This window comes from Pinus tabuliformis, chromosome Q (genome assembly GCF_031772625.1).
Source record: "Pinus tabuliformis cultivar Carrire ecotype Pingquan chromosome Q, CPIR1, whole genome shotgun sequence".
NCBI lineage: Eukaryota > Viridiplantae > Streptophyta > Pinopsida > Pinales > Pinaceae > Pinus > Pinus tabuliformis.
This window is the reverse complement of record NC_142296.1, coordinates 1,071,381,828-1,071,408,024: the sequence shown is the minus strand read 5'-3', so window position 1 is coordinate 1,071,408,024 and position 26,197 is coordinate 1,071,381,828. Positions and strand designations below refer to the sequence as shown.

Sequence of the window (26,197 nt, the reverse complement as noted above, 5' to 3'; positions counted from 1 at the left end):
TTGTAACATTGGGTGTGTTCTAGCCACGAAATTTGGTGGAGAGGCTAGAATACATGAGATCTCCAAAACCCATAAATCATTTTGGAAATTCCATGTAGAAGTGTCTCAATTAGATTATTAACCATTTTTAAAATATTTCCTAAGTCTAAGCTTAGGGAATATGGTTAATTAATAAGTATTAAATTGAGATAAGGCGAGAATGATCTAGAAACTCACACGGATCAATTTGGAGATAATCCTAGCCATCGATTATGTTTTAATCTTGGTCGTTGGTGCTCCAACGGTGGATTATAAGAGGAGGTCGATGTGGTGATGGAGAACACACCAATGCAGATACTCAGTTTCCCAGGCAATACAATTTTCTTAGTGGAAGTGATTCAACCAAGAAGATAGATCCAGAGGGTGAGTAGTAGGTGGAGAGGGTAGCAACATTCCAGGAGGAATTTTTGCAGTTCTAGGAAGAGGCAGTAAGAGGAAGGCCGAATTCGACAGAGGTTTTGCGTAGCCACTACGCAGAAAGTGACACAAAAGCTCCAACATGAGGCTAGGAAGCCAATCTTGGGGGTAGAAATTAGCAGTGGAGTGAGAGAAAAATCTCAATAATTTTGCCAGTGTTTTTCTCAGATTAGATTGCCAGTAGAGCACTAAACTATTGTACTCAGATTTGCTGTTGAAGAATAATAATAAAACCCTATCTGTTGCACTAGCTTTTCCTCACTGGGTTTTTCCAGGGACAATTGTCCAAAAATAACTGTGTTAAAATTCTTGTGTGTATTAGAATTTTTCAATTTCCAGTATTTTTATTTTCCGCGATATTTTTATGGTGAAAATTGCAATTGTGATTTTATTTGTTGTTTGCTGTAGCAAATAAATTGCATAATTAAATTACAGTTAGAAGAATAATTTTTAGTTGCTGCAATATATGAAATTTTCACACACTTTCCTATCATCTATGCACTAGACCACGTCACTTGTCCATTTCAAATGTGCCACATGTCAACTCCTGGGATTGTCATGTTCACCCATGCAAAGCTACTGCTAAAATAAACAAACTATCTACATGTCCTCAATATCATACTTATTAGACTCATGTCATTGGGGAGTCCAAATATGCTAATAGAATTGCCATGCTAAGACTATGAAAAACAGGAATAGCTCACATGTCAATAAAATCACCCTCGTTGGACTCAATTTTCAGCAGGTACTCTAAATATGTGGCCAAATTTGACATGCAAAACATACTAACAATAGACCTATCTCGCACTTCGCCTTAAAGTGGCTAATTGGAATCATGAGATCTTAAGGATCTTGGCACAACACTTTCAATTAGTCAGAAAAATCATATTTATTATTATTAAAAGATAGAAGATGATTACAATTTGGGGGAGACCCCTGGCTTTATATTGCCCTGGGTGCCTCTTGGTGAATGGGCATGATATTTGATCATACCCTTTGCTTAATAACTACTTAGCTAACTAATTTTTATATAACATTGCCTTCCTCTGAGAAAATGCTTTGTCCTCAAAGCATATGTAACAACGGATGTTGTTGACGAAATGCTTTAGTCTCCCAAGAAGCTTCTTCTTCTGGTAAGTCCTTCCACTCGATCAAGTATTCCTTGATTACACGAGATCGAAGCTTCTTTTCTCTGGTGGGTATGATACCTTCTGGTTCTAAAATGACCCTTCCTTCATCATCTAAGGATGGAAGCGTTGTTTGTGCTGATTGATGGTCACCCTGTGCCCTTTTAAGGCAGGATACATGGAAGACATTGTGAACACGACTTTTATCCGAAAGGCTTAAACTATATGCAACTTGGCTGATCATTTTATTGATCTGATATGGTCCATAGAACTTCGGTGCCAATTTATTTTTTCCTTTTTCTTTCAAGGACAATTGTTTATATGGCTGGAGCTTGACAAATACCCATTCTCTGACTTCAAATTCTCTTTCGGTTCTGTTTCGGTCCGCTTGTTGCTTCATACGGTTTCTTGCATTATTTAAATTTTCTCTTAGGGTTTGGACGATTTTTTGGGTTTCTTCTTGTTGGTTTTTAACAGCTGGTAGATTTGCTTGGACGGTAGCTAGATCCTTCCATTTTGTAGGTTCATATCCATACAAAGCTTGGAATGGAGTCATTTTTGCTGATGTATGATAAGTAGAATTATACCACCATTCAACGAGATGCAACCACTGAACCCACTTATTTTGTTTTTCTGTAGCATAACAACGTAGGTAGGCTTCCAAACATTTATTGACAACTTCCGTTTGTCCATCTGTTTGAGGGTGGTAAGCGGAACTCATATTTAGGTAGGTTCCTATATGGTTGAACAATTCCTTCCAAAAATTACCCTTAAATTTGGCATCTCTGTCACTCACAATGACTTTCGGAAAACCATGTAATTTATAAATATTTTTGCAAAATATTTCAGCGATTTGTTTAGCTAAGTCTGATTTCTTCATTGCAATAAAGTGAGCATATTTAGTGAGTCTGTCAACTACTATGAAAATCTTATCCTTGCCTTCAGATACAAGTAATCCATCAATAAAGTCCATTGATATTTCTTCCCATTTCTGATTCAGAATGTTTAAGGGGTGAAGTAATCTAGGTGTCATAATATTTTCACTTTTATTTCTTTGACATGTGTCACATTTCGCTACATATTTCTGAATATTGCGACTCATCCCCTTCCAAAAGAATGATTGATGTGCATTGTAGTAAGTTTTAAAGAATCCTACATGTCTGGCTGACAGTGAATCGTGTGACTCCTTGAGTATCTTGGATTTAAACTTGGAGTTTGAATTCAGATAGATTCTTCCTTTGTACCATAGAATGTCGTTCTTCCATTCAAATTTTGAGTTGTCTGGAAGGTTATTGATTATCGTAGTTATTTCTGGATCCTTAGCATACTCACTTCGAATCTCATTAAGCCATTCAAGAACAACAACCGAGACTGCAAGTAATGTTGGTTCTTCGTCCTTCCTAGACAGGGCATCTGCTACTACATTGTCCTTTCCCCTTTTATGTAGTATCTCCATGTCAAAGGCGACAATTTTTTCAATCCATTTTTGTTGTTCTTCGGAAAGTGTTTTTTGTTGAAGGAGGTGTTGGAGACTGTTATGGTCTGTTCGAATGGAGAACTTACTTCCCAAAAGATATTGTCTCCACTTAGCCAGTGCGTGCATAATAGCGAGCATTTCCTTGTTGTATGTGGACTTAAGACGTTCTCTTTTATTGAGCTTCCTGCTTTCAAAAGCTATTGGATGCCCTTCTTGCATTAACACTGTGCCTATACCGAATCCGGAAGCATCACACTCGATGATAAATGGTTTAGAGAAATCTGGAGTTGCCAATACCGGGGCATTAGACATAACTTCCTTCAGTTCTTCAAAACACCTTCCTGCTTCCTCATTCCATTGAAATGAATTCTTCTTTAAAAGGTTTGTTAGAGGTGCAGTTATATGTGCATAGTTTTTAATAAATCTTCGGTAATATCTAGTCAATCCTAAGAACCCTCTTAGCTTGGATATATTAACTGGTTTGGTCCATTCCTTTATAGCTTTGATTTTATTAGGGTCCACTTTTACTCCTTCATGGGATATTATGTGTTCGAGATATTCTACTTCTTCCTTCCCAAAGGTGCATTTGGATTTCTTGGCGTAGAACTGATGCTCTTTCAGTAGTGTAAGAACTTTATCCAGATGTTGTAGGTGCTCCTTCCAAGTTTTACTATAAATTAAATTATCATCAAAGAATACTAATACAAACTTCCTAAGATATGGACAAAATAACTCATTCATAGTGGCTTGGAATGTTGTTGGTGCATTGGTTAACCCAAAGGGCATTACTTTAAATTCATAGTGACCTTCGTGTGTTCGGAATGCCATTTTTGGTATGTCTTCCAACCTGATTTTGATTTGGTAATAGCCTGACCTTAAGTCTAATTTTGAGAAGTATTTTGCGCCATGTAGTTCATCCAACATTTCGTCGATAAAGGGAATTGGGAATTTGTTTTTAATCGTTATTTTGTTTAATCCTCTATAATCATTGCATAGCCTGAATGATCTGTCCTTCTTCCTTACCAATACCACTGGAGCAACATACAGACTCTTACTTTTCTAGATGATCCCACATTTTAAAAGGTCTTGGATTAATCTCTCAATTTTAGTCTTTTGGTGATGTGGATATTGATACGGCTTGATGTTGACAAGGTCTGATCCTGCTTTGACTTCTATTGTATGCTCAATTTCCCTGTTAGGAGGCATTTTCATGGGCAGGTCTTGGAATACCTTTTCATGCTTCTGAATTAGCTCTTGTACTTCTGGTGACTCTTCGTTGATCATATTTGTAGATAACATTTCTAATTGGTGACATTGCACTACATAAGATGGTGCTCCTTTCCGAATCATCTTCATTATCTAGGATGATGACACGATTTGATTCTCTGGTGCTTGGAATCCGTATAACTTGTACCTCTGCCCTTCCCAGTTAAAGCTTATGAACTGCTCTTGATGGTTAGCAGAGTAAGTGCCTAGGGTTTGTAGCCACTGGATACCTAATACCACATCTACTCCTCCTAAAGGTACAGTGAAGAACAGGGATTCTTAATTTAGGGTCTTGAATTTGCAATTTGACCTTATGGCATTTCCCTACCTTTTCAATCTTCTTATCGTCGGCTACCATCAACTTCATGTTGGGTAAGGGAAATGAGAAAATGTTGAGTCTCTTTGCCATGGTTGCATCTAAAAAATTGTGGGTGCTACCGGAGTCGATGAGAACCACTACGTTGTTCTTCTTTATATGTCCTTTTAATTTTAGAGTTTGGGGTTGTGATATCCCTGTCATTGTTGATAGTGATACTTGCAGAATACTTTCGTCATCTAATTCTGGAGGGAATTTTGGGGCATCTTCTACTCCTATGTCTCATCCATCACTGTTTGAATCATTAGTTGCTTCACAATTATATAGGTTTTTCGATTCTTTTCCTTTAGCACACCTATATTTAGGGTCCCACTTCTTGCCACAACGCTTGCATTTGCCTTCTTTTATCCTTTGCATTTTCACATTAGATTTTTCACCTTCACGAAGATGTGGTGGTACATATCTTGGATTATTCGTATTCACAAACTGGGGCATTCTTCGTCTCGAATATACTTTTTCCGGTTTTGACCACAGTTACTGTTCAAATTTCTTTTCAGCAGCTTTTGCTTTTTGTCTTGCGACTTCTATTGACATAATGTCATGAAGCTCAAGTTTTACTCGTAGATGAGTTTTAAGTCCGGAGATGTATGATTGAATTAGACGGGATTCTGATAACCCAGGTACTCGTGTTGCTAAGGTCTCCCATTCTCGAGTGTACTCATCCACATTTTCTTTTTGTCGCAATCTGATGAGTGTTGAAAATAACTCTTCTTCCTTTACACCTTGGAATCTTTTAAAGAATGCATCCTTAAATTTTCTCCAACTGATGGCGATTGTCATCTTCTTCCACCACATATACCAATTATATGCTTCATCTTCCATTTTCATGGAAGCATGTCTAATCTTTTCGTCATCATTGTCAATATCGTAAATCTTGAAATATTCTTTTGCTTTATTCAGCCATGCAACGCTGCATTTTTCGTTACCATCGAATTTGGGTAGCTCAATTTTTTCTCTTCGTTGATACGTCGCTAACGGTGGAGCGAAAAGAGGGTATTGATTGGTGAATGTATTCCAGAGCTGCTTATTTGAAAAAGTCGCGTTACTATTTCCTTGATGGTGTGTGGATGATTTTTTTGGAGACTCCTCTTTTTCATGAGAATCTGCTGAATTTGTTGAATCTGATGAATTGTGCTGTTGATTACCTCCATCATCTTGGAGTAGTTGTTTGGGTGTAACCTTTATCCTTTCACACAAAGTGTTCAGCAACGTCATTGTTTGATTATGGTTTATTTGGATTTGATATAGTTCTGCTCGAGTTGCTGTTCTATTCGATTTGTTGTATCCTGTAGCTTCTTGATATCGTTGCAATGTCTGATAACCTTACTCTCGAGATCGATTAATTTTTGGTTGAAATCGGTCATTGTCATCGACGACATTGAACGGGTTTGTGGGGGTGTATATTTGTCCACTAGCTTAACTTTCTTCCTTAATTTGATTTTTTTTATTAATTAAATTGTATTAAAGTTTATAAAGTTATAATTATTATAACCACTATACGACCCAGTGACTTATGCAAAGTCAAATTTAAATGTGCGTATGAAACCTCCCACCACGTTTGACTGGGTCGCGTCATTAATCGTTGGTTAAGACAATAGATGCTGGCAACGACTATGGACAATGCAGACAACCAAGAATAAGTAGCTGATTGCAACGAATTGGGTGCAAAGACGTCGGTGGGGTGATTGCAGCGGAAATGGAATACACAGCAACGGATTGGGTGTAGAGACGTCGGCGGGGTGCAGAGGACTACGGAGAGTGTATGGACAAAGGATGCAACTGGCAGTGGAGCGGAGATGGCTGGCGGAAAGTGCGGAACAGAAAGTATCGGATATTCAAGATTACGACAGTTTAACAATGAAACAACGGAAAACTTGGGACAGTGAAATGGTGGATGAGTATGACGTTTTGAAGTTAGGGTAGTGGATTGGCTTTGATACTAGATGGCACAACGCTTTCAATTACTTAGAAAAATCATATTTATTATTATTAAAAGATAGAAGATGATTACAATTTGGGGGAGACCCCTGGCTTTATACTGCCCTGGGTGCCTCTTGGTGAATGGGCATGATCTTTGATCATGCCCTTTGCCTAATAACTACTTAGCTAACTAATTTTTATATAACAAATCTCAAATATACCATTACAACTGACATGCGGGACTCTAAATTGAATTTATCATTGTAAGTGTCATGCATGTAATCCAGAAAGAGATATTGGAATCTTGAGTTCGTAAGGACTTTGAATATGTAATCAATACTGCCATGCGAACCTCCAAATTTTGTCTTCTAAAAATTAGGAGAACTACTAAAAATAACAATTGTCTCCAATATGATGAAAATCTGTGCAAAAGCTGTCTGAATATTTATAACATAACTAAATCAATAGTATAGTTGAACTCCGTGGGAACCAACCCTTGGCTTAATCAAAGTTGTATTTGAATGTCTTTGAAACTCCAGCCTAATGAAATGTGTTAGTCATTAGGGTCAAATCTAAGGGTTAGCCTGGCACCAAAATTTTATCACACAAACTCACACTTCTGAGATAAAGTCCTAAATCTCAAGTGCAGTTTGAGTGCAACTAAGAAGGAGGCCACTGTCACCTTAGCATCCCTCTTCTTCACTTTAGGCCAACTCTTCTCCAATTCAATGGGGGCTTCCGTAGGATAAGATTGATGGTATTTAAGGCAATGAGTTTCAAGGTGATATGAAGAGTAAATCGAACAAAATGGTTTTGAATTTTATTAAAATAATAAGAGTGATGGAAGGATCCAAAACTAATGCCTTTTCACTGGGTGTATGGGGTCAACTAAGGCTCGTTTAGAAATTACAAATGGAACCAAAATGATGATTATGACAGTCCACTACATAGTACATACCCTAATAGAGCACCCTAGTTGTTTCATAAACTTCAAGATGGAACAACTTCCACTAGAATTATACCAATGTCTTTGAGAAGGGATCTATCAAAGAATGGAGAAAAAGGCATATCACCATCACTAGAGAAGTACACCACATGTATAGCCATTCAAGAATAAATACAACAAGGAAATGAAGAGACCACTAACTCATCATATCGCACACAAAGCCATCCATTCATTGAGAAGCATCCACAAATAACACCTTCATGAGAGTACTATAGCTAGCCATTCATAGCACAAAGCAAAGATAGAAGTCTCCAACAGAAATGTCAGAAGTTGGTAACAGATTTCTCCCCCAATTGAACCATGAGTACAAATGAGGAAGTGCATAGCTATTTATAGAGAGATGTTCAACTTCCTTTACAATAAAAGTTTAATTATTCATGAGTCACCCTATATTCTAGACTGTAGAAGGTTAAAACACCCTCTTCTCCAACTAAGTAACCCAAGATACGTCAAAAAATCAAAGTGGTCAAGCCACATGTAAAATGACATAGACCCCAGAAGACCCCAAGAAGAAGGATGCCGACATGTATGAGGGAAAGCTGAGTATCCAAGGTGCAATGTTAGCTTCCAAAGTCCCTCCAAACATGCTTCCTTCACAAAGTCTCCAAAACATGTGGACTAGCCCTTCAATCCTCTTCCAAATGTGTATGGGGCTTCAATCCTAAATGTGCCTATTGGTTGCATCTCAGAAAGAGGTCCACAAATCAAGTGTGAAATCCTCATGGTATGCAAATCCCAGGGTTGCTACATAAGTGGGTTGACCTCCTTTGACAACTTTGAGAAGTACACCACATTTATAGCCATTCAAGAATACCACAAGGAAATGAAGAGACCACTAACTCATCATATCACATACAAAGCCACCCATTCATTAAGAAGCATCCACAATAACACCTTCATGAGAGCACTATAGCTAGCCATTCATAGCACAAAGCAAAGATAAAAGTATCCAACAGAAATTTCAGAAGTTGTAAGGGATTTCTCCCCCAATTCAACCATGAGTACAAACGAGGAAGTGCATATCTATTTAAAGAGAGATGTTCAACTTCCTTTACAATAAAAAATTAATACTTCATGAGTCACCCTATATTCTAGACTATATAAGTTTAAAACACCCTCTTATCCAACTAACTAACCCAAGATATGCCAAAAAATCAAAGTGGTCGAGCCACATGTACAATGACATAGACCCCAGAAGGCCCCAAGAAGAAGGACGCCGACATGTATGAGGGAAAGCTGAGTATCCAAGGTGCAATGTTAGCTTCCAAAGTCCCTCCAAACATGTGGACAAGCCCTTCAATCCTCTTCCAAATGTGAATGGGGCTTCAATCGCAAATGTGCCTATTGGTTGCATCTCAGAAAGAGGTCCACAAATCAAGTGCGAAATCCTCATGGTATGCAAATCCCAGGGTTGCTGCATAAGTGGATTGACCTCCTTTGACAACTTTGACAAGATACATACTCAAGGCATATCCAAGAAGGGCCTGCAAGCGGGGTTGTTAACTTCAAATTGCCCATAAACCCACTCAGCAGCCTACAAATACGTGTGTGAATAGTAAATACCTTAAGTCATCACTCTTTAAAAGGTTCAAAGGGCTGCAACCTCCACATATTGTGTGTCCTAAAAAATGGGTGCATATGTCTTCTTAAGGGCTGAACGCTCCTTAATGTCAGGCAGTCATAAGGTATCCCTCCAAGGTGGAACTCATTAGTCATCTAAGCTTTAACTTTGGTCAATGAAATAACATAACCCCCTCTTATGCACCCCTTCTTCATGCTAGATATGGGAGATCAATATCATGCTCCAGCCATGTGTTCCATGTAAAAAATCTCAGAACAGCCACAGAAAGTCGAATTACAGACCTGGCAATGTGCATTTCAACTGCTGCAACAATCTGTTTAATATGCCTGTAACGCATGTCCTCAAGTCTTAGTGGAGCATTCACCAATTCAGTCATCCATTCTGTAGCAAGCTTGTTGATGGGTTACTTGAAGAGAATGAATCAGCATCAACCAATGAACTGAATTGTCAACGTAGGACATAATTATTGGTTTGCTCAAGTTCAATATTCCTGCTATCTTCTGAAATATTAGCCTTCTTGGATAGGGCGTCCTGATCCTCTTTCAAAATAGATATATCCTCATTCATGTTCTGTTTGTGATTCTTTGGTTATGGTTCTTTTTAAAGGTATGCTACCACATGAGATGTATTTGCAGCACCTGACAGGAGTTCTTCTATTCACCGAAATGATCCAGTGTACAGGAGCTTTGCTTTCCTAGACGATCCATGCTTCCAGAAGAGCCAAAAACATCATCTTGAATATGAAACAAATGGGGTCATCAAGGAATACACTACTGGCCTAGATGCTGATTTCTCCTTTAACGCATTTCCATGAGTGATCATAATAGGCTAATCTGGGTGATCCATAATGTTATGATAAGTAACTCACTATAATCTTCAGCTGGAATGGTTAAATTATCATTGAGTGTTCCTGAAAATGACCTTTTACACCTTCAGCCATAAAGTCTGAAATGAGAATACTTGATCAGTGAGGCCCAATCTGTTTCAGGAAAACTATGATCAGCACATACATCAGGTCCACGAACTTTCCTTAAAAAGTTGGACTCTCCAGTGTGGCATGTATCCTGAATCCTTGCTAACCTCTGCTCAAATAGTCCTGATGCTCTACAAGATTACAGTCCTATAATGCTTTGTTTTTAGGGCTTCTGATTCCCGTTACTCCAAACCTTTGGTAGATGAGACCTTCAAATTATTTCTTGTCTCCTTTTATAACTTAATCCTTAAGAGATGAACCCCTGGAAAAGGTTTTCCCTAGTGCCATAGAAACATGTATCTCAAAACAATAGAGGTGGCATTCCTCATGTCAGATTGATGGGTAACAGACATCTTGGCTGGTTATTCTTCAATTTGTTTGCATTATTCCCTCTAGACTTGTTGTGGTGGTGGACTTTCTTGAGTGTGTCAAGTTAATATTAGTTGATTTAATTGTCAATCTAGGTCTGCACTGAAGGTGGTTTGTCTTGTCTGTCAAATTGCTCTTCTTTCGTCAATTGTTTTTGGCTTCAATTGCTTAGCATACATAGTGAGTTGTTGACAATGAGTTGAGATGTGGGAAAGAAATTAATCAAGAGGCCTTTGAATTATTCCCTGGCCACTTTGGAGTGGAGTGTTCAGTGGACATTGTCCATGGTTTAGACATTGGTTTATTTTGGCACCTATGAGCTATGTCAACTTATGAATAGAGTGTTGGACAGAAACTCACCGCTGCAATGCTCATGTGTTTATTATTGTTGTTCCCGAGATAAGTTATTGTGCTAGTCTCTTTTCCTCCAACTGATTTGAACGGTGGGTCTCCAGCCATAGAAATAAGTTGTTCTTTTTATTACTCCTTACTAGGAACAAAATTTCAAAGTTTTTCTCTCACTTGTCATTCCATTAAGCTCATTTACCCATGATAATTCATAGATACTTCTATTTTACATTTTGTTCTATCAAGGTATATTAAAATGACAATCATTTTCCAACGACCATTACCTCAGTAATAAAACTATAGTGTCAGTGTGTCCGATGCTTTATCTGTTTGATAATGCAAGTAAGATACTTTAGATGTACTCTTTTCTCTCCTGCTAATTGAGATTTACTGTGGGATTTAATACCGCCAATTCTTCATTTTCTCATCCAATCATTATGATATTACAGGACATATGTTGGTCAGCTTGTATCTAAGGGAAGAGTCACTGTATGGGGAGCTAAGGTTAGTGGTTAAAAATACTAGCCATAAATCAGAAATTTATATTGCTACTGTTTCTCAACAAATTTCTATCATATAATTATAACTGTAATTTTATGCATTCAGGTTAACAGCCTGATCAAAGAAGGCCAGATATGGAGACTTGTAACTTCTTCATTTCTTCATGCAGACATCGTGCATCTCTTGGTTCGTGTTGCTTGGTTACTATCAGTCCTTTTACCAAAGAAAATGTGTGGTTGATCCTTTTTTAAAAGAGTTCAAATGACTTTAGAGTATAGGACTTATGTCATGAAATCATTATGTGATATGCACATTCTTCACAATAAACTTTAAAGGTTAATTGTTTTCATTTTTTGGATTAGAAGCAGTTTCATGTTAATTTACTTTTTTTATATAATCATCAAAAAGTTGTTATTTTCTTTAAAGATTCATGTATGCTGTTCTATTTACAGGTCAATTGTTATTCTCTGAATTCAGTTGGTCCAGCTGTGGAGAAACTAAGTGGACCCAAGAGATTTTTTGCAGTTTACACAGCTTCTGCAGTTGCGGGTAATGTTTATTAGATCTCTCATTGACTTTGGTTTCAAGTGAAGAATATTTTCTGGCTCTTTAACTGATACACCTCTTTTGCATCTGGAGAATAAGCAGGTTCGACTATCAGTTACTATCTCTGCAAAGCACCTGCAGTAGGCGCTTCTGGAGCCATTTTTGGTCTTGTGAGTCACTAAGTAGCCAAAATGTCTCTTTCTGCACAGAAATTCTCGCTTTCTTAAGCAGAGATTTTATTGAGATGAATCCTGAATTTTTTATTGTTTGAATTTGTCTCCTCTTATTTTCTGTCATTTGCTCTCTCTCTGAAGACATGCATTTATTATTGCATGAATTCTTGTCTGACCTAATGGTTTTGCATTTTCTTTGTTGGTGACTCCCTACTTTATGTTCATTTATTTACTCTTTATGAGCTAGGGCTGATGTAATGTTGGACTGATGTTTCCTTCCTATTAAATAGGTGGGTTCTTTCGCTGTATTTGTATTGAGGCACAGGAAGCTCATGAAGGGTGGACAACAAAGTTTGTTTCAAATTTCTCGCGTCATTGCCATCAACATGGTAACTACATCTCTTTTTTTCTTTAGGTTTTTTGGGAAATACTGCTTAGAGTAACTTACAGTGGTCCCTTTGGCTAAGCTGTTGCTTTACGAGGGGCATATGTAGGCTGTTAAAACTACGTACGACTTAAACCTAGCCTCATCCACACCCACTCGGGGGGTTTTTGAACCTAGGTCTTTTCATTAATGCAAATCCAATCACCTTGTTTCTTTCTGCTAGGCCACACTTGCCACACTTACATGGACTTGTCCCCTTTTTCAACAGTACGACTATCAATAGGGAAGATGTGAAAAACAAATCTCTCTCTATATATATGCGAGAAACACTTCAACCATTTTACCTCCATCACAAGAGAGATTTTGAGTGAGCTCTAAAGACCATTTCTAGAGGGACACCATGTCAACCCTTTTTGTTATCTACTCAAATCTTCAATCATCAATTTTGGCCTTTTAATTTTGTTTTTACTAATTTATAACTTGCCAAATTGATGAAATATTATTACTTACCAGTATAGATCCATCTTGGTTATCTACTCAAATCCTCAATCATCAATTTTGGTCTTTTAATTTTGTTTTTACTAATTTATAACTTGCCAAATTGATGAAATATTATTACTTACCAGTGTAGATCCATCTTAACAACGACTCTCTCAAGCGTTGAAAGAGATAAAATCTCTTGATATGCAAACTTCTTTTAGAGTGCAAAAACTTGAAAATGGGTTTGCACCTCAAGAGATTTAATCCCTCTAGACACTTGATAAATTTGTGGCTCTCTCTTCTCTCTCTCTCTCTCTCTCTCTCTCTCTCTATATATATATATATATATATAGACACACACCATGTGTAATTTTTCATTGTTTAAATTGCGTTTTTAAATTCATGAATGGATACAGTGCTTTGAAAGTCCCCTCAAGCACTTGGATTGTGTAGACTATACAACTTAGATTTGCAATTCCAACAAATCTGTGCTAGATTTTTAGACAAAATTAACCTAAAAATACACCTACGCCAAAATGTAAAATAGTGGGGCTATTGAAATGTTTTAGCAAGAAGATTTTTTTTTTAATTGCTTTATATAATATATACATATATGCATAGTTGAAATTGAAATATTTTAGCTAAAATCGACATTGACATATTTCATTTATGAAGCACATTGTCCATATTAAAATATTATTCTTTTATTAATATACATTTAAATTAAAATACATGTCAATATTATTTACGTTGTATATTGAAATATTTTATTTTTGACATTGAATTATTTTTATAATTAATAATATTTTTTGAATCCCATATATTAGTTTTATATTAAAAATTGAATTAATTACACATCTTCTCTTATTAGGAAATAAATTAAATTATTTTATTTTTAATTATTTCTCCTTTCTTGGTATTGAAATATTTTATTATGATTAACACATATATACTTACTTTCTATCCATCTCTATATATCAATGTTGCGAACATCGTGATTGGGATTAAATCGGCTAGGGTAAAAAATCGAAAAAAATCGGAAAAATCAGTAAAAATCGGGAAAAGATTGGCAAATACAAAAATATTCATTTTTTTTTCAATTTTTTTTTTAATATCTAAAGCATATTCAACATAAAATAAATGCATTGACTCTTAAATATAATAAAAGAACTAATATATAAGATGTGTAATATCATTTTTGGTGCTACATCACACATAACAGTGAATCATGTCATGAATAGTAAGTCCTGAGTCCTAACTCAACCTCAAAATATCAGCAAAAAATATAATAATGTATCTCATATCATGAGTCATAATGTCATATACAACCAAATAACTAATACTAGTGATTTCTTCTACCCCTCTTGCGAGAAAATGCAATAGCTTTCCCTCTAGATGTAGATGGCGGTGGAGTTGGTAGTGGACTCTATTGTGCTCTAGATGCTGAAGAATTAGGAGCTATAGGAGGTAGACGACGTCCTCTACTAGTGACAGGGGTAGCCTGGGTAGGTGGTGTCACCTCCTCCTCCTGTTGCTCCTCTTCCTCTACCCCCTCCACTACCTCTTGCTCTAACCAATCAACGACAGACTCCATGAGAGGCCTCTCGGCCTCAACACTCCATGCAACAATGATGTCAATCACATCCAATGAGATGGCCTCCATATCAGGTGTCCTCTCAAGTTTCTTCACGCACAATCGAAGATTGTAGTAGACATAGACCATGTCATTAAGTCGTTGGGACTCCAACCTGTACAAGGGTCATAAAATAATAATTATAAAAAAAAATATTATTTAATGAATTCAAAAAATTAATTGGAAATTTGGAATATTTTAAGTTTTAACCTGTTGCGCTTCTTGGTGTGTATTTTTTCAAATACACTCCAGTTGCGCTCGCATCTTGAGGAGCTACATGTTTGGCTGAGCACTCGAATGGCAAGCCTTTGCAGATTGGGTAACCTGTTGCGCTTATTGGTGTGTATTTTTTCAAATACACTCCAGTTGCGCTCGCATCTTGAGGAGCTACATGTTTGGCTGAGCACTCAAATGGCAAGCCTTCGCAGATTGGGTACTCTGCCACCATAGCTTCTCCACCATGCATCTACAACAAAATTACAAATAAGATAAACATAAGAAAAAAATGAAATTTGAAAGTTGAAGCAAAGTATGAAGTTATGAACTTGAAGAGACAATGAAATTTGAAACAAACTAAAAATCCTTGGCATTTTAGTCTTCCTATCAACCACAACCATGCCAAAGCTAAATGTGCCACTTGCCATCTTGTATATCTCCATTTCTTTGGAGATTTTTGCACGTTTTGTTGGAGATGGCACCATCCTCTGAACACATGTGAAGAATCCATCCATGACCTCAACATCAAATAAGAACCCATAGGGGTAAGCAAATGCGGGATTCAGGTATATCCCTGCAGCATGAATGGGATGATGGAGTGTGTTGTTCCATTGTTCATCAATCACTTCCCATAGGAGGATTTGTTTCTGAAACCCCTCATCTTGTGAAAATTCCTAGACTCGAAGGAACCCCTACTGTAGCAAATCTAAATCTACTTAACCTACTTGATTTTTAAATTCATCAAGTTATTATTTTGAATACTGAAGTAAATTATTTCTGCAACCTACACTAATTAAATATTTGATCTCATGAAACAGAAAACAGAGAAAATAACAAGATACATAGGACACACTTATTTTTGGACACAATAGTCCCCGGAAAAACCCAATGCGGGTAAACTGGTGCAATAGTTTTGAGGGTTTATTATTATGCAGGAGAAATATTTGAATACAAATCTAGGATGCTCATCTAGCAATCCTTTAAAGAGAAAATACTAGCGGAAAATCTGAGTGAGTTTTACCTCACTTCACCCGACAGAATTTTGGCTGATCCGGCACAAGACTGACTAACACCGACTATTTCTGCGTTGATTCTGCATCACCTTCTCTTTCCTCTCCATCAGCTCTTCTGGCAGTTTCGACAGTTCCCCGCAGTTCTGATAGTTCCCGACAGTTTTAACTGTTATGACAGTTCTGGATTTTGCGTGATAGGTAGCTTTTTTGCTCTGCACTGGCCCTTCTGGCTCTGTGTCAGGACTGCATGGGCCCAGACTGGCCCAGTGTCAGCGCTCTCGGCTACTGCGCTGCCCCTCTACAAGGTCTCTCTGCCTCTCTGTCAGTATTCTTCGGAAAGTCCTTCTGGATTTTCACTGCCACTCTGCTGCAAAATGATCACTTAGTTCGAATTTATTAGGTTCTTAGCCCCAGAAATCGAACTCTAAATCAATTCTCTCTCTCTGTGTGTATTTCCAAATGAACCCCAGGCCTCCATTTTATACTTTTCTTATTGAGTCTTCAACGACTGAGATTAAGTATCTAATCAACGGTTAAGATTAAAACATGACTTGATCTGCCTTCTAGATCATTCTCACCCATATTTTGATTAATACTCATTAATATTTTAATTTTCGTAAGGTTAGACTTAGGAACCCCATTAAAAATATTAATTATTTTAATAAAATACAATCCAAGTGGAATTTCACCAAACGGTTTCTGGGTTCTTTAGAACTCATGTGCCTTAGCCTCTCCACCAATTTTCAAGGCTAGAGCACTTCCAATGCTACCAAAAACTAACACTGCCTCTTAGCGAGGAAAGTGCTCTAACAACAATGTCCACCTGCATGCTGCTCGGTTTCTGAAACACCTCCTTTCTGCACTGTTGCTGCCACCAACATTGTGTTGCTGCTGCTATTGTACTGCTTCCCATGACACTGCCACTGCCACTGCTACTGCTGCATCTGTACTACATCTCCCTCTCAAACCCTGCATCTGTTATGCTGCTAGCACTGCCACTACTAACACTGCATCCATACTGTAACTCAGTTGCTGAGAGAAGCAATTGAAAAACATCCAAAATTAGTTGAACTTAACTGTGTTCAACATAATACAATGAACGTTGGAATCCTACTGCTGCTGCTTTTGACCCTCTGAATCTTCTGCGCTGCTGCTGACTCCTGCGCTACTGCCAACCTTGCTATGCACTGATCAGTCTATTGTCCCAAGCTACTGCATCTGTCCTCCAAACACTCCATTGCATCATCTAACATTAAGTCCATCTCGCTACTATTGAATCTTGGGCTCTCGTAGCAAGGAATTGATCCAAGAGGTGGACTCCTCAAAGGATCCTGCCCACATGTAGTCTCCTCTCGACTACAGCTCAATATCGTCCCATCTCCCTCCTGGAGATGCATGGGTACTCATGGCAAACTCATCGTTGTTAATCTTTGTTGAAGCAACCTTAGGATCATGTTTCTCATCCTTATCCTTTTTCTTCAAAGGACACTAGGATGCATAGTGGCCCATCTCGCCACAACTGAAACATTTCACCTTCGAAATGTCCTCCTTTCGCTTTGGCTTCTGTTGTCTCTTCAATGTTAAAGCTGCGTTCTCCTCCTCCTCCTTCATATTTGTGCCACTCCCACTGCTACCATTGAGGTTAACCTTCACTAGGTCCCTCCTTAAATCATCCTGTTGAAGAGCCGCCTACATCTCCTCCTGTAGAGTCTGAAGATTGTCCTACAATGACATCCTTTTTGCCTAAAGATCCTCTCTTTTTCATATATATTTACCACTTAAATAAAGCCATATCTACTAGGTTTTGATGAAGGTATGCATTAGTATGTTTTATTGTTCATATTCAGCGGTATACCCTATTGTTTTAATTAAGGTTACAATTGGCTACCAAATCAATATGTTTTTGTAGCTAGTCCAGGATTCCATAGCTGTCTTCATTGTTCGCGAGGTTCCAGAGTTCCAAGTCAACAACGAAAAGTGCGGATGGATAGAGGATGACTCCCTCATGGATACCTTCCTATCCACTCGAAACTGTTTGCTAAAAGAAGCACAGGAGATTGCGGTCAAACTCCAAGTCAACCGCTAGATTAACGTAGAACAGAACCCGAGATCAGCTGAAACCTTATCGTTTTGCTTTTGTAATAGCAAAATGACGGTTTAACGATATAATTTTAGATAGGATTAAGAGATATTAGGCTTAAAATCTTCATACAGTTATGCCAAGAGACTTGCTATAAAGCTAATGGCTGCACTGTTATTTGGGTGCGCGCCGAATGATATGTTTATGAATAGTTTGTGAATTTCGTGTGAATGAAATTGGTTTTTGTGTGCAAGTGTTGTGTTGATTTGAAGCTCTGAACTGCTATGTGGAGGGCCCCTACAAACAGTGGCAGGTTTTAATCAAATACAATCTGATTTCCTTTAATTCTTCAATTGCTCTATTTTGTGTGACAATGCTGCATAATGATCTCGCCAGCGAATTGTTATCTGCATAAGAACTTTATTTTGTTTTATACCTAGTTTAGATTGTTATCTAATTTGCTTTATACCTGGTACTGCACAGTTCTTTCCTTTGCTTATTATCCAATGTAATTTAAGTGTGTTCAATTCACAATATAGATGTTGCTTGGGTTACTTTGTTTGAGTAGAAATTGAACAAGCGAGAGGACCTCTCCTAAAACAATTGAGTTCAACAGTATTCCTTCATAGCTGATAAAATAGGTTTCTTTTTGCACTTAGAGAATTAGGAGCTGCAACATAGAGATTTAAGGTCAAAAATCTCAAACAATCTAACATAAGAAAAATTACTCTCGCACCATCTACAAACTAATTGGATAGAGATTAATTCCTAGGAAACTTAATCAACATCCCTAAGAATTACAACACTAATACAATTGACAAACACTGCCCCCATCTTGAGTGTAGATCTTAACAAATACATAACGACCTCATGAATAACGTCTAAGCACATATTGTGCACTCGTACTTCATTATTCTACGCAACTTGTTTGACAATTTATGATTGCCAATTCAAGGACATTGAATTGACCAAACATTTTGGCGCCGTTGCTGGGGAAGTACAATTAGAAGTAAAAAAAACAAAAAACAAACTATCATTAATTTAAAACATCACATGCGTAGGGATAGAGACTCTAGTGGTAGATCTGTAGGATGAGGAAGAAGTTTAATTCCCACAAATCCACTCACTCCACCATGATTTCGAGATTCCACACCACCTACTCAAACCCGAATTCCATGTAGAGGTCGACAAAGACTTCTTGAAGTATCAAGATCATAAATTCAATCTAGAACTTCACGTACTTCTTCCATTGAAGCTGTAATTGAAGAAAATCCTACATCCCCAACCACAGGAGTAGTCTTTCTGTCCCCCACTGGCGAACAAATTGTGGGAGAAGAATTAGAAATTCCTAGTGAAGAAGAGGAATTGGAAACTTATTCTGAACAACCATTGATAGAGGAACCAAAAAGATTAGAAGAACACTATCTTAGCTCCGAAGAATCTATCATGGCTGAAGAAGGGGAAGGAGAAGTACACAATGTCCATGGCGAAGAAGATAGGATTGGAGGTAGAGGAAGAGGAAGAGGTAGAGGTAGAGGAGGGGGTAGAGGCAGAGGAAATCAAGATCCTTCGAGATTCCCTATTCTTGATGAAGATACAACCTTCACAATGAAAAATATATCACCCTTGATTCTTCCTAATTTCCATGGTAAAAGAAATGAAGATCTGGAGACATTTCTCTTCGAATTTGAAGTATTATGTAGATCATATGACTATCTGCATGATGCTCAAAAGTTGAAATTGTTCCCCGCCACATTAAAAGACTCAACATTAAAATGGTTCATGAGTCTAGGAGTGCATTCCATAACAACATGGGCATAGATGAAAGAGGCTTTCTTAGGCAAGTATAGAGATTATTGTATGCCTAGTAACCTTAAAGATGAAGTCTTCAAAATGACACAAAAAGAAGATGAGAATCTTGAAGACTTGGTAGAAAGGTTTGTTTATAATGTTAAAAGAGAAAAATGGATAATTTGGATGAAGAAACCTTAAAAGCTCTTTTACTCAGAGCCATTAAAGATGAATGGATCGATCTTCTTAACCTAACTGGAAAAGGAGATATTTCCCAACTACCGTTTTTAGATATTTGTGATTTATGTGTACATATCTTAAGGGGCAAAGCAAGAGTTGGAAAGAGTCATAGAGACCCTCTCTTATCAAGAATAAACAAGTCTGCAGCTGGGATAGTTAGTAGGGTAGAAATAGGAAATCTGCTTGACACCTTTAAAACAGATATTTTAGGGAGCCTAAGTGAACAAATAGACACCCTTAAAATACAAAACAAGCAAAATTCCGAAAATGCTGCATTATCCATCTTCTGTCCCAAATGTTGGAAGAAACATGCTCTGAGAGAGTGTCCCTTAGACTCAAAAGCCATAGAAACCTGTGTCATATGTGCAGATAATCATGATACAAAGGAATGTCCATCCTTACTAGGTCTTAAGGCTATATTCAATGAGGAAGGAATCTCAAAACCAGTAGACCCTCTCTACTTTATAGCCAAAAGACCATGGCAAAACCCCCAACCAAATCAATCACAAGGATTTAGACCACAACAATTTGCCCAATGTTCACAAAGTAATTGGAATTAAGCCTGGCAACCTTGGGCTCTGCCACAATCACAACCTTGGAACCAAGGATGGCAAAATCCTTATGGGGCCTATGCTCAATATCAACAATATTCGCCATCCTACCTTCCACCACAATTCTTAACCCCGTCCAATCAAATTCCTCAAGCTAATCAATTGCCACAAGTCCCAGTACAAAATCAAAACCCGCAGCTTTCCCTACCATTTCCACAAAAATGAAATCAATTTCTCGCTCAACCACTTCCAAATCCTAATAATAAGATACCACAACAACCAATATACAACATGGAGGGTCAGAATCCTCAAACTTATGTGATAACCCCACTAGACCTAAACAATGTCCAATTAAGGTCTGGAAGAGTATTACCAAAAAACCCTCCTGTTGTCATTCAAAAAACAAAATCTGATCTTCAAAAACATAAGAATCAATCAGAAGAGGGGGAGACTTCTCTCCCTAAAAAAAAAAACTAAACAAACAGAAGAAATTCCAATAGATGCTCCTATCATAGAACAACCTTCAATATTAGTTAAACCACCTTTCCCAGAAAGGTTGAAAATCGATGAAGGAGTAGAGAAACAAATTATCTTGCCTAATTACAATATGATGGATGAATTGAGAAATGTTTGTATTAAGATTCCTTTATTGCAAGCGATAAAAGAAATATTGATTTTGCAAAAACAATTAAGGAATTAAGTACACAACGATCAGGGAGAAGAAGAAAAGATATAAAAAGAATTCAATTAGTCGGGAAAATTGCAGACATTATGATGGAGAAGAAAACAACTCAAAAATATTTAGACCCATGAAGCCCTATTGTAAAAAATCACATCAATGGAACTGAAATACCAAACACACTGATTGACCTAGGAGCAACCATAAACCTAATGAGAAAACAAGTTACGGAGACACTTAGGCTTCCTAACCTTTAATACACTCCAACCTTATTGCAATTAACAGATAGATCTGTTATTAAACCAGATGGTGTGTTAGAAGATGTTTGTGTATCTTTAGATTCTTGGGAATATCCTGTTGATTTCATGGTCTTAACACCCAAGAACAATCTAGGAGGACATCCATTAATTCTAGGAAGGCCTTGGTTGGCTACAACAGACGCTTTTATCGGCTGTAGGTCAGGTGATATGTTTATCTCAGATGGAAATTCTACAAAGAAATTTACATTATACCCCCTGCAAGAACAACAATAGATACAGAAACTAAAGAATGGATAGAAGATGGAGAAGATATACAACCTATTTTTGTCACTGAACAAGTAAAAGAGGAAGACAAACTTTTGAATTTACTAGAAAATAATGAATCTTCCTCACATTATGAGCATAGTCGAAATGAATATCTCTCCTCTAAACAAGTATCATTGTTGTCCATGGAAAAATTTGGGAATTTCTCGATAAAAATCTTTCCAGGAAAAAGAAATGCAAAAGAAACAATTGATAGAAATTTTACGGAAACATTCTTCTGCGTTTGCATCGAAATACACTGACATGAGAGGGATTGATCCTAAAACTTGCATACATCATATCTACATTGAACAAAATGCAAAACCAGTTAGACAACCTCAGCGAAGAATGAACCTAAATCTAAAATAAATTGTTAAGGAAGAATTGCAGAAATTATTAAATGTAAATTTCATCTATCCAATATCTGACAGCCAGTGGGTTTCACCCCTAGTAATCGTCCCTAAAAAGAATGGAAAATGGAGAGTATGCATCGATTACAGGGAGTTGAATAAAGCAACATTAATGGACCACTTTCCATTACCTTTCATAGACCAGGTCTTAGATACTTTAGCAGGATTTTTTTTTTTTTTCCTTCTTGGATGGGTTCAATGGATACAACTAGATTCAGGTGGCCCCTAAAGATCAGGATAAAACCACATTCACTTGTCCATGGGGAACTTATGCTTACCGGGTACTTCCCTTTGGGTTATGTAATGCTCCAACAACATTCCAAAGGGCAGTCCTTGACATTTTCTCTGACCTTATCCATGATTGTGTGGAAGTGTACATGGATGATTTCACAGTCTATGGGGATTCTTTCAATGAAGCACTAGAAAACCTGGAGAAAGTCTTAATAAGATGTCAAGAAACAAACCTCTCATTAAGCCATGAAAAATGTTTCATGATGTTTAATGAGGGAATTGTTTTAGGTCACCATATTTCCGAAGATGGAATTAAGGTAGACTCATCTAAGGTGGAAGTCATTTCCAAGTTATCAGTGCCAAGTTTTCAAAAGGATGTTAGAAGTTTTCTCGGTTTTACCGGATACTATAGAAGATTTATAGAAAACTTCACAAAAATTGCATCCCCACTCTTTAAATTACTCACCAAAGACTGTGAATTCAGTTGGGATTCCAAATGTCAAGTTTCCTTTGAAACATTGAAAAAGAGAATTTCTGAAGCACCCATCTTAAAAGGACCTAACTGGAAATTGCCTTTCCATATCTCAACAGATGCTTCAGATTCAGCCTTAGGAGTTGTTTTAGGACAAAAAGATCTCACTCCTTATGCCATTTATTATACTAGTAAAAATTTAACTCCTGCAGAGTTAAATTATACTGTAACCGAAAAGGAGTTCTTAGCTGTAATTCATGCCATTAATAAATTCAGACATTATATAACTGGCTATGAAACCTTTGTCCACACATACCATTTTTCCATTAGATACCTAATGAATAAACCAGTCACTAATGGAAGAATAACTAGATGGCTCCTACTTTTACAAGAATTCAACATAACCATTCTAGATAGACCAGGAAAACAGAACACAATTGCCGATTTTCTATCTAGAATACAAAATGAAAACAATGATCGACCCGTAGAAGATAAATTTCCTGATGAATATCTTTTTACAGTATCTACTAAATCACCTTGGTATGTAGATATTGCTAACTATTTAGCCACAGGAAAAATACTATTTCATTTATCTCCTAGAGAAAAAAGAAGAATAGTCCACAATAGCACATCCTACTCATGGATAAATGAAGAATTATATAAGACAGGACCAGACCTCATCATCAGAAGATGTGTTTGGGAGGACGAAATACCAGAGATACTAAAAGCTTGTCACGATGAGCCATGTGGAGGACATTTTTCTGACAAGAGAATTGCTTACAAAATCCTTCTTTTAGGATATTATTGGCCTTCCATTTTCAAGGACACCAAGGAATATGTTAAGAGATGCGACAATTGTCAGAAAATGGGCAAACCTACTCTTTCAAATGAGATGCCACTGCAACCACAGGTACTTATCGAACCATTTGAAAAATGGGCACTGGATTTTGTTGGACCAATTAGCCCACCTTCAAAGCAAAAGAAGTATATTCTGGTATGTACTGATTATGTCATTAAATGGGTAGAAACTAAAACACTTCCTTTTGTTACTGAAAATACTGTAGTTTCATTTCTTTTCGAGGATATTTTTACTCGTTTTGGTGTTCCAAGAGAAATTGTAACAGATCAAGGGACACAATTCACATCCAGACTAGTGCAGAAGCTTGTGGACCAATACAAGATAAAACATCAGAAGTCAACTCCATACCATCCACAAGCCAATGGACAAGTTGAGTCCACAAATAAGGTCGAGGCTATCCTTACAAAGACTGTACATCTCTACAGGAAAGACTGGGTGGAAAAGCTTCCAGAAGCCTTATGGGCTATAGGACTACATGGAGGAAAACTATAGGACATGCTCCTAATGAACTTGTTTATGGGAAGCAAGTCTTACTTGCAATAGAGTTCTAGATCCAGACCTATAAGACAACAACCTAGTTAGATCTTGACTTGTCAGAAGCCTAGAAGCAAAGGATGACACAATAAAATGAGCTTGATGAAATCAGACAAGAGGCCTTCCAGAGGACCAGCGTAGTGCAACAACAGAGGTCAAGATGGCATGATAAGTACATTAAAGAAAAGAAGTTTCATCCGGGAGATTGTGCATTGCTCTTTGATTCAAAATTCAAAAATTTTCAAGGGAAATTCCAAACCCATTGGCTTGGACCTTATGAGGTTGAGAATGTCTTTGACAATGGTGCAGTTAGAATCGGGACTATTGATGAAGAAAGAACTCCTCTATTAGTAAATGGACATCGACTCAAGCTTTACCAGAAACCATTAACAAGAGAGGAATTTGTTAAAATATTTCAGGATAATTCAGAACTGAAGATGGTCAAGAAGAATTCTTCTTCTTTTCCACCTTAGAAATTTTCATTCAGTTTGTTCTTCAAATAAAAAATAAAAAATAAAAAAAGAAGAAAAATATAATAAATTATATATATATATATATATATATATATATATATATATATAATAAGTGTTGTATAAACATGAAAACCAACATGTTGTTGGCATGTTTATACAGAAAATTTAAAGTGAAAACCAACTTGTTGGCACTTCAAATTTTCTTTTCAAAAAAAAAAAAAAAACAATAAAGTTCATCTACTAAAGCTTTCTTTCTCTTAAGCTACAGAAACAACAACTTTCCGCAACTTGGACAACTTTCTGCAACTTAGACAACTTTCCGCAGCTAAACAAATTTCTGCAACGTAAAAATTTTGAAGTCTACAAGAATACTTGGTGATCTAGATTAAAGGACATTTGACAACAAGGAACCTACAAGAGATTAAAGGACAACAAATAAGGTTAGCAACAGAAAATTAAAAGGTATGTGCTACTTTAATTTAACAATAGGGAAGGTTATATAGCATGTATGAGTAAGAAAATATAGTACTAAAGTGCAATCATTATAACCTAAGGGTAATGGCTGCCTAACGAAATATCATATGCCACAACTCTAAAAGTCATGTCACGACCTTGTGCCAAATCTGCCAAATTAATTACCAAATCATAAGTTTGAATGCGCCTAACGGTCGAATTCATTCCCATAATCCTTTTGATAATCCATCCATTCTTCCCTATTCTTACACTCCTTTGTTCTTTCATAGTCATTCCATCTTTCCGCCAGCTAGCAAACCCTACCAGTCCCATTTTCCTGTCAAGGTAGCCAATCTTCAAGGCAAAGCATCCTTCGGCATGGGGGTAATTGTTCGAACTGAGCCAGCAGGGAAGCAATTCCTAGAGGGGTACCCACAAACTAGGGAGCTGCTGCAAAGAAGACAATGGTTGCAGTTCATTGAGAAATTTAATGGCTTCCACAAAGAGGTAACCAAGACATTTGCACGCTCATTCGATGGAATGGAGGCCAAAATTGGGGACATAAAACTCACAGTAACAGAGTCTATGATCGCTGAGGCCACCGAGTTACCAAGACATGGAGAAAAATGGTTTAAAAACAGAGGGATTGACAGCGAGGACTGGAAGGTTTTCCTCAAGAATCCGAACATGGACACCACGGTCTACAAAAAAGGTATTCCAAGCTCTGCTCTTAAAAACAAATGGAGAAACTTATTACTTGTGCTTCAGAAGTTTATCACTTGTGAGGGTAGGTTCGGGCAAATGTATTTTTATCATGTTAGAATGATGATGCACTTCCTCGAGGATCATTAGATGAACCTCCCCTATTTCCTCTTGAATAGCCTCAGGAAAATGGCTACAAATGTTCAGAAGAAAATTCAATGCATAGAAAACACCATGTATCATCATGGTTTGGTAAAAATATTGGTCGAATTTCATCTTCGAAGTATAGGGGATGACTGGGAGAGTTTCCTA

At 37.2% G+C, this 26,197-nt stretch overlaps 1 protein-coding gene across 1 annotated transcript in view; it reads left to right on the top strand.

Moving 5' to 3' along the window:
* Positions 1-26,197, top strand: part of RBL10 (RHOMBOID-like protein 10) — a 234,964-nt gene that overhangs the window by 133,394 nt on the left and 75,373 nt on the right. Inside the window, exons 4-8 of the mRNA XM_089385787.1 lie at positions 11,350-11,404; positions 11,507-11,587; positions 11,854-11,950; positions 12,050-12,117; positions 12,411-12,509. Coding sequence (XP_089241913.1) covers positions 11,350-11,404; positions 11,507-11,587; positions 11,854-11,950; positions 12,050-12,117; positions 12,411-12,509 — 400 coding nt within the window. The remainder of the gene's footprint in view (positions 1-11,349; positions 11,405-11,506; positions 11,588-11,853; positions 11,951-12,049; positions 12,118-12,410; positions 12,510-26,197) is intronic.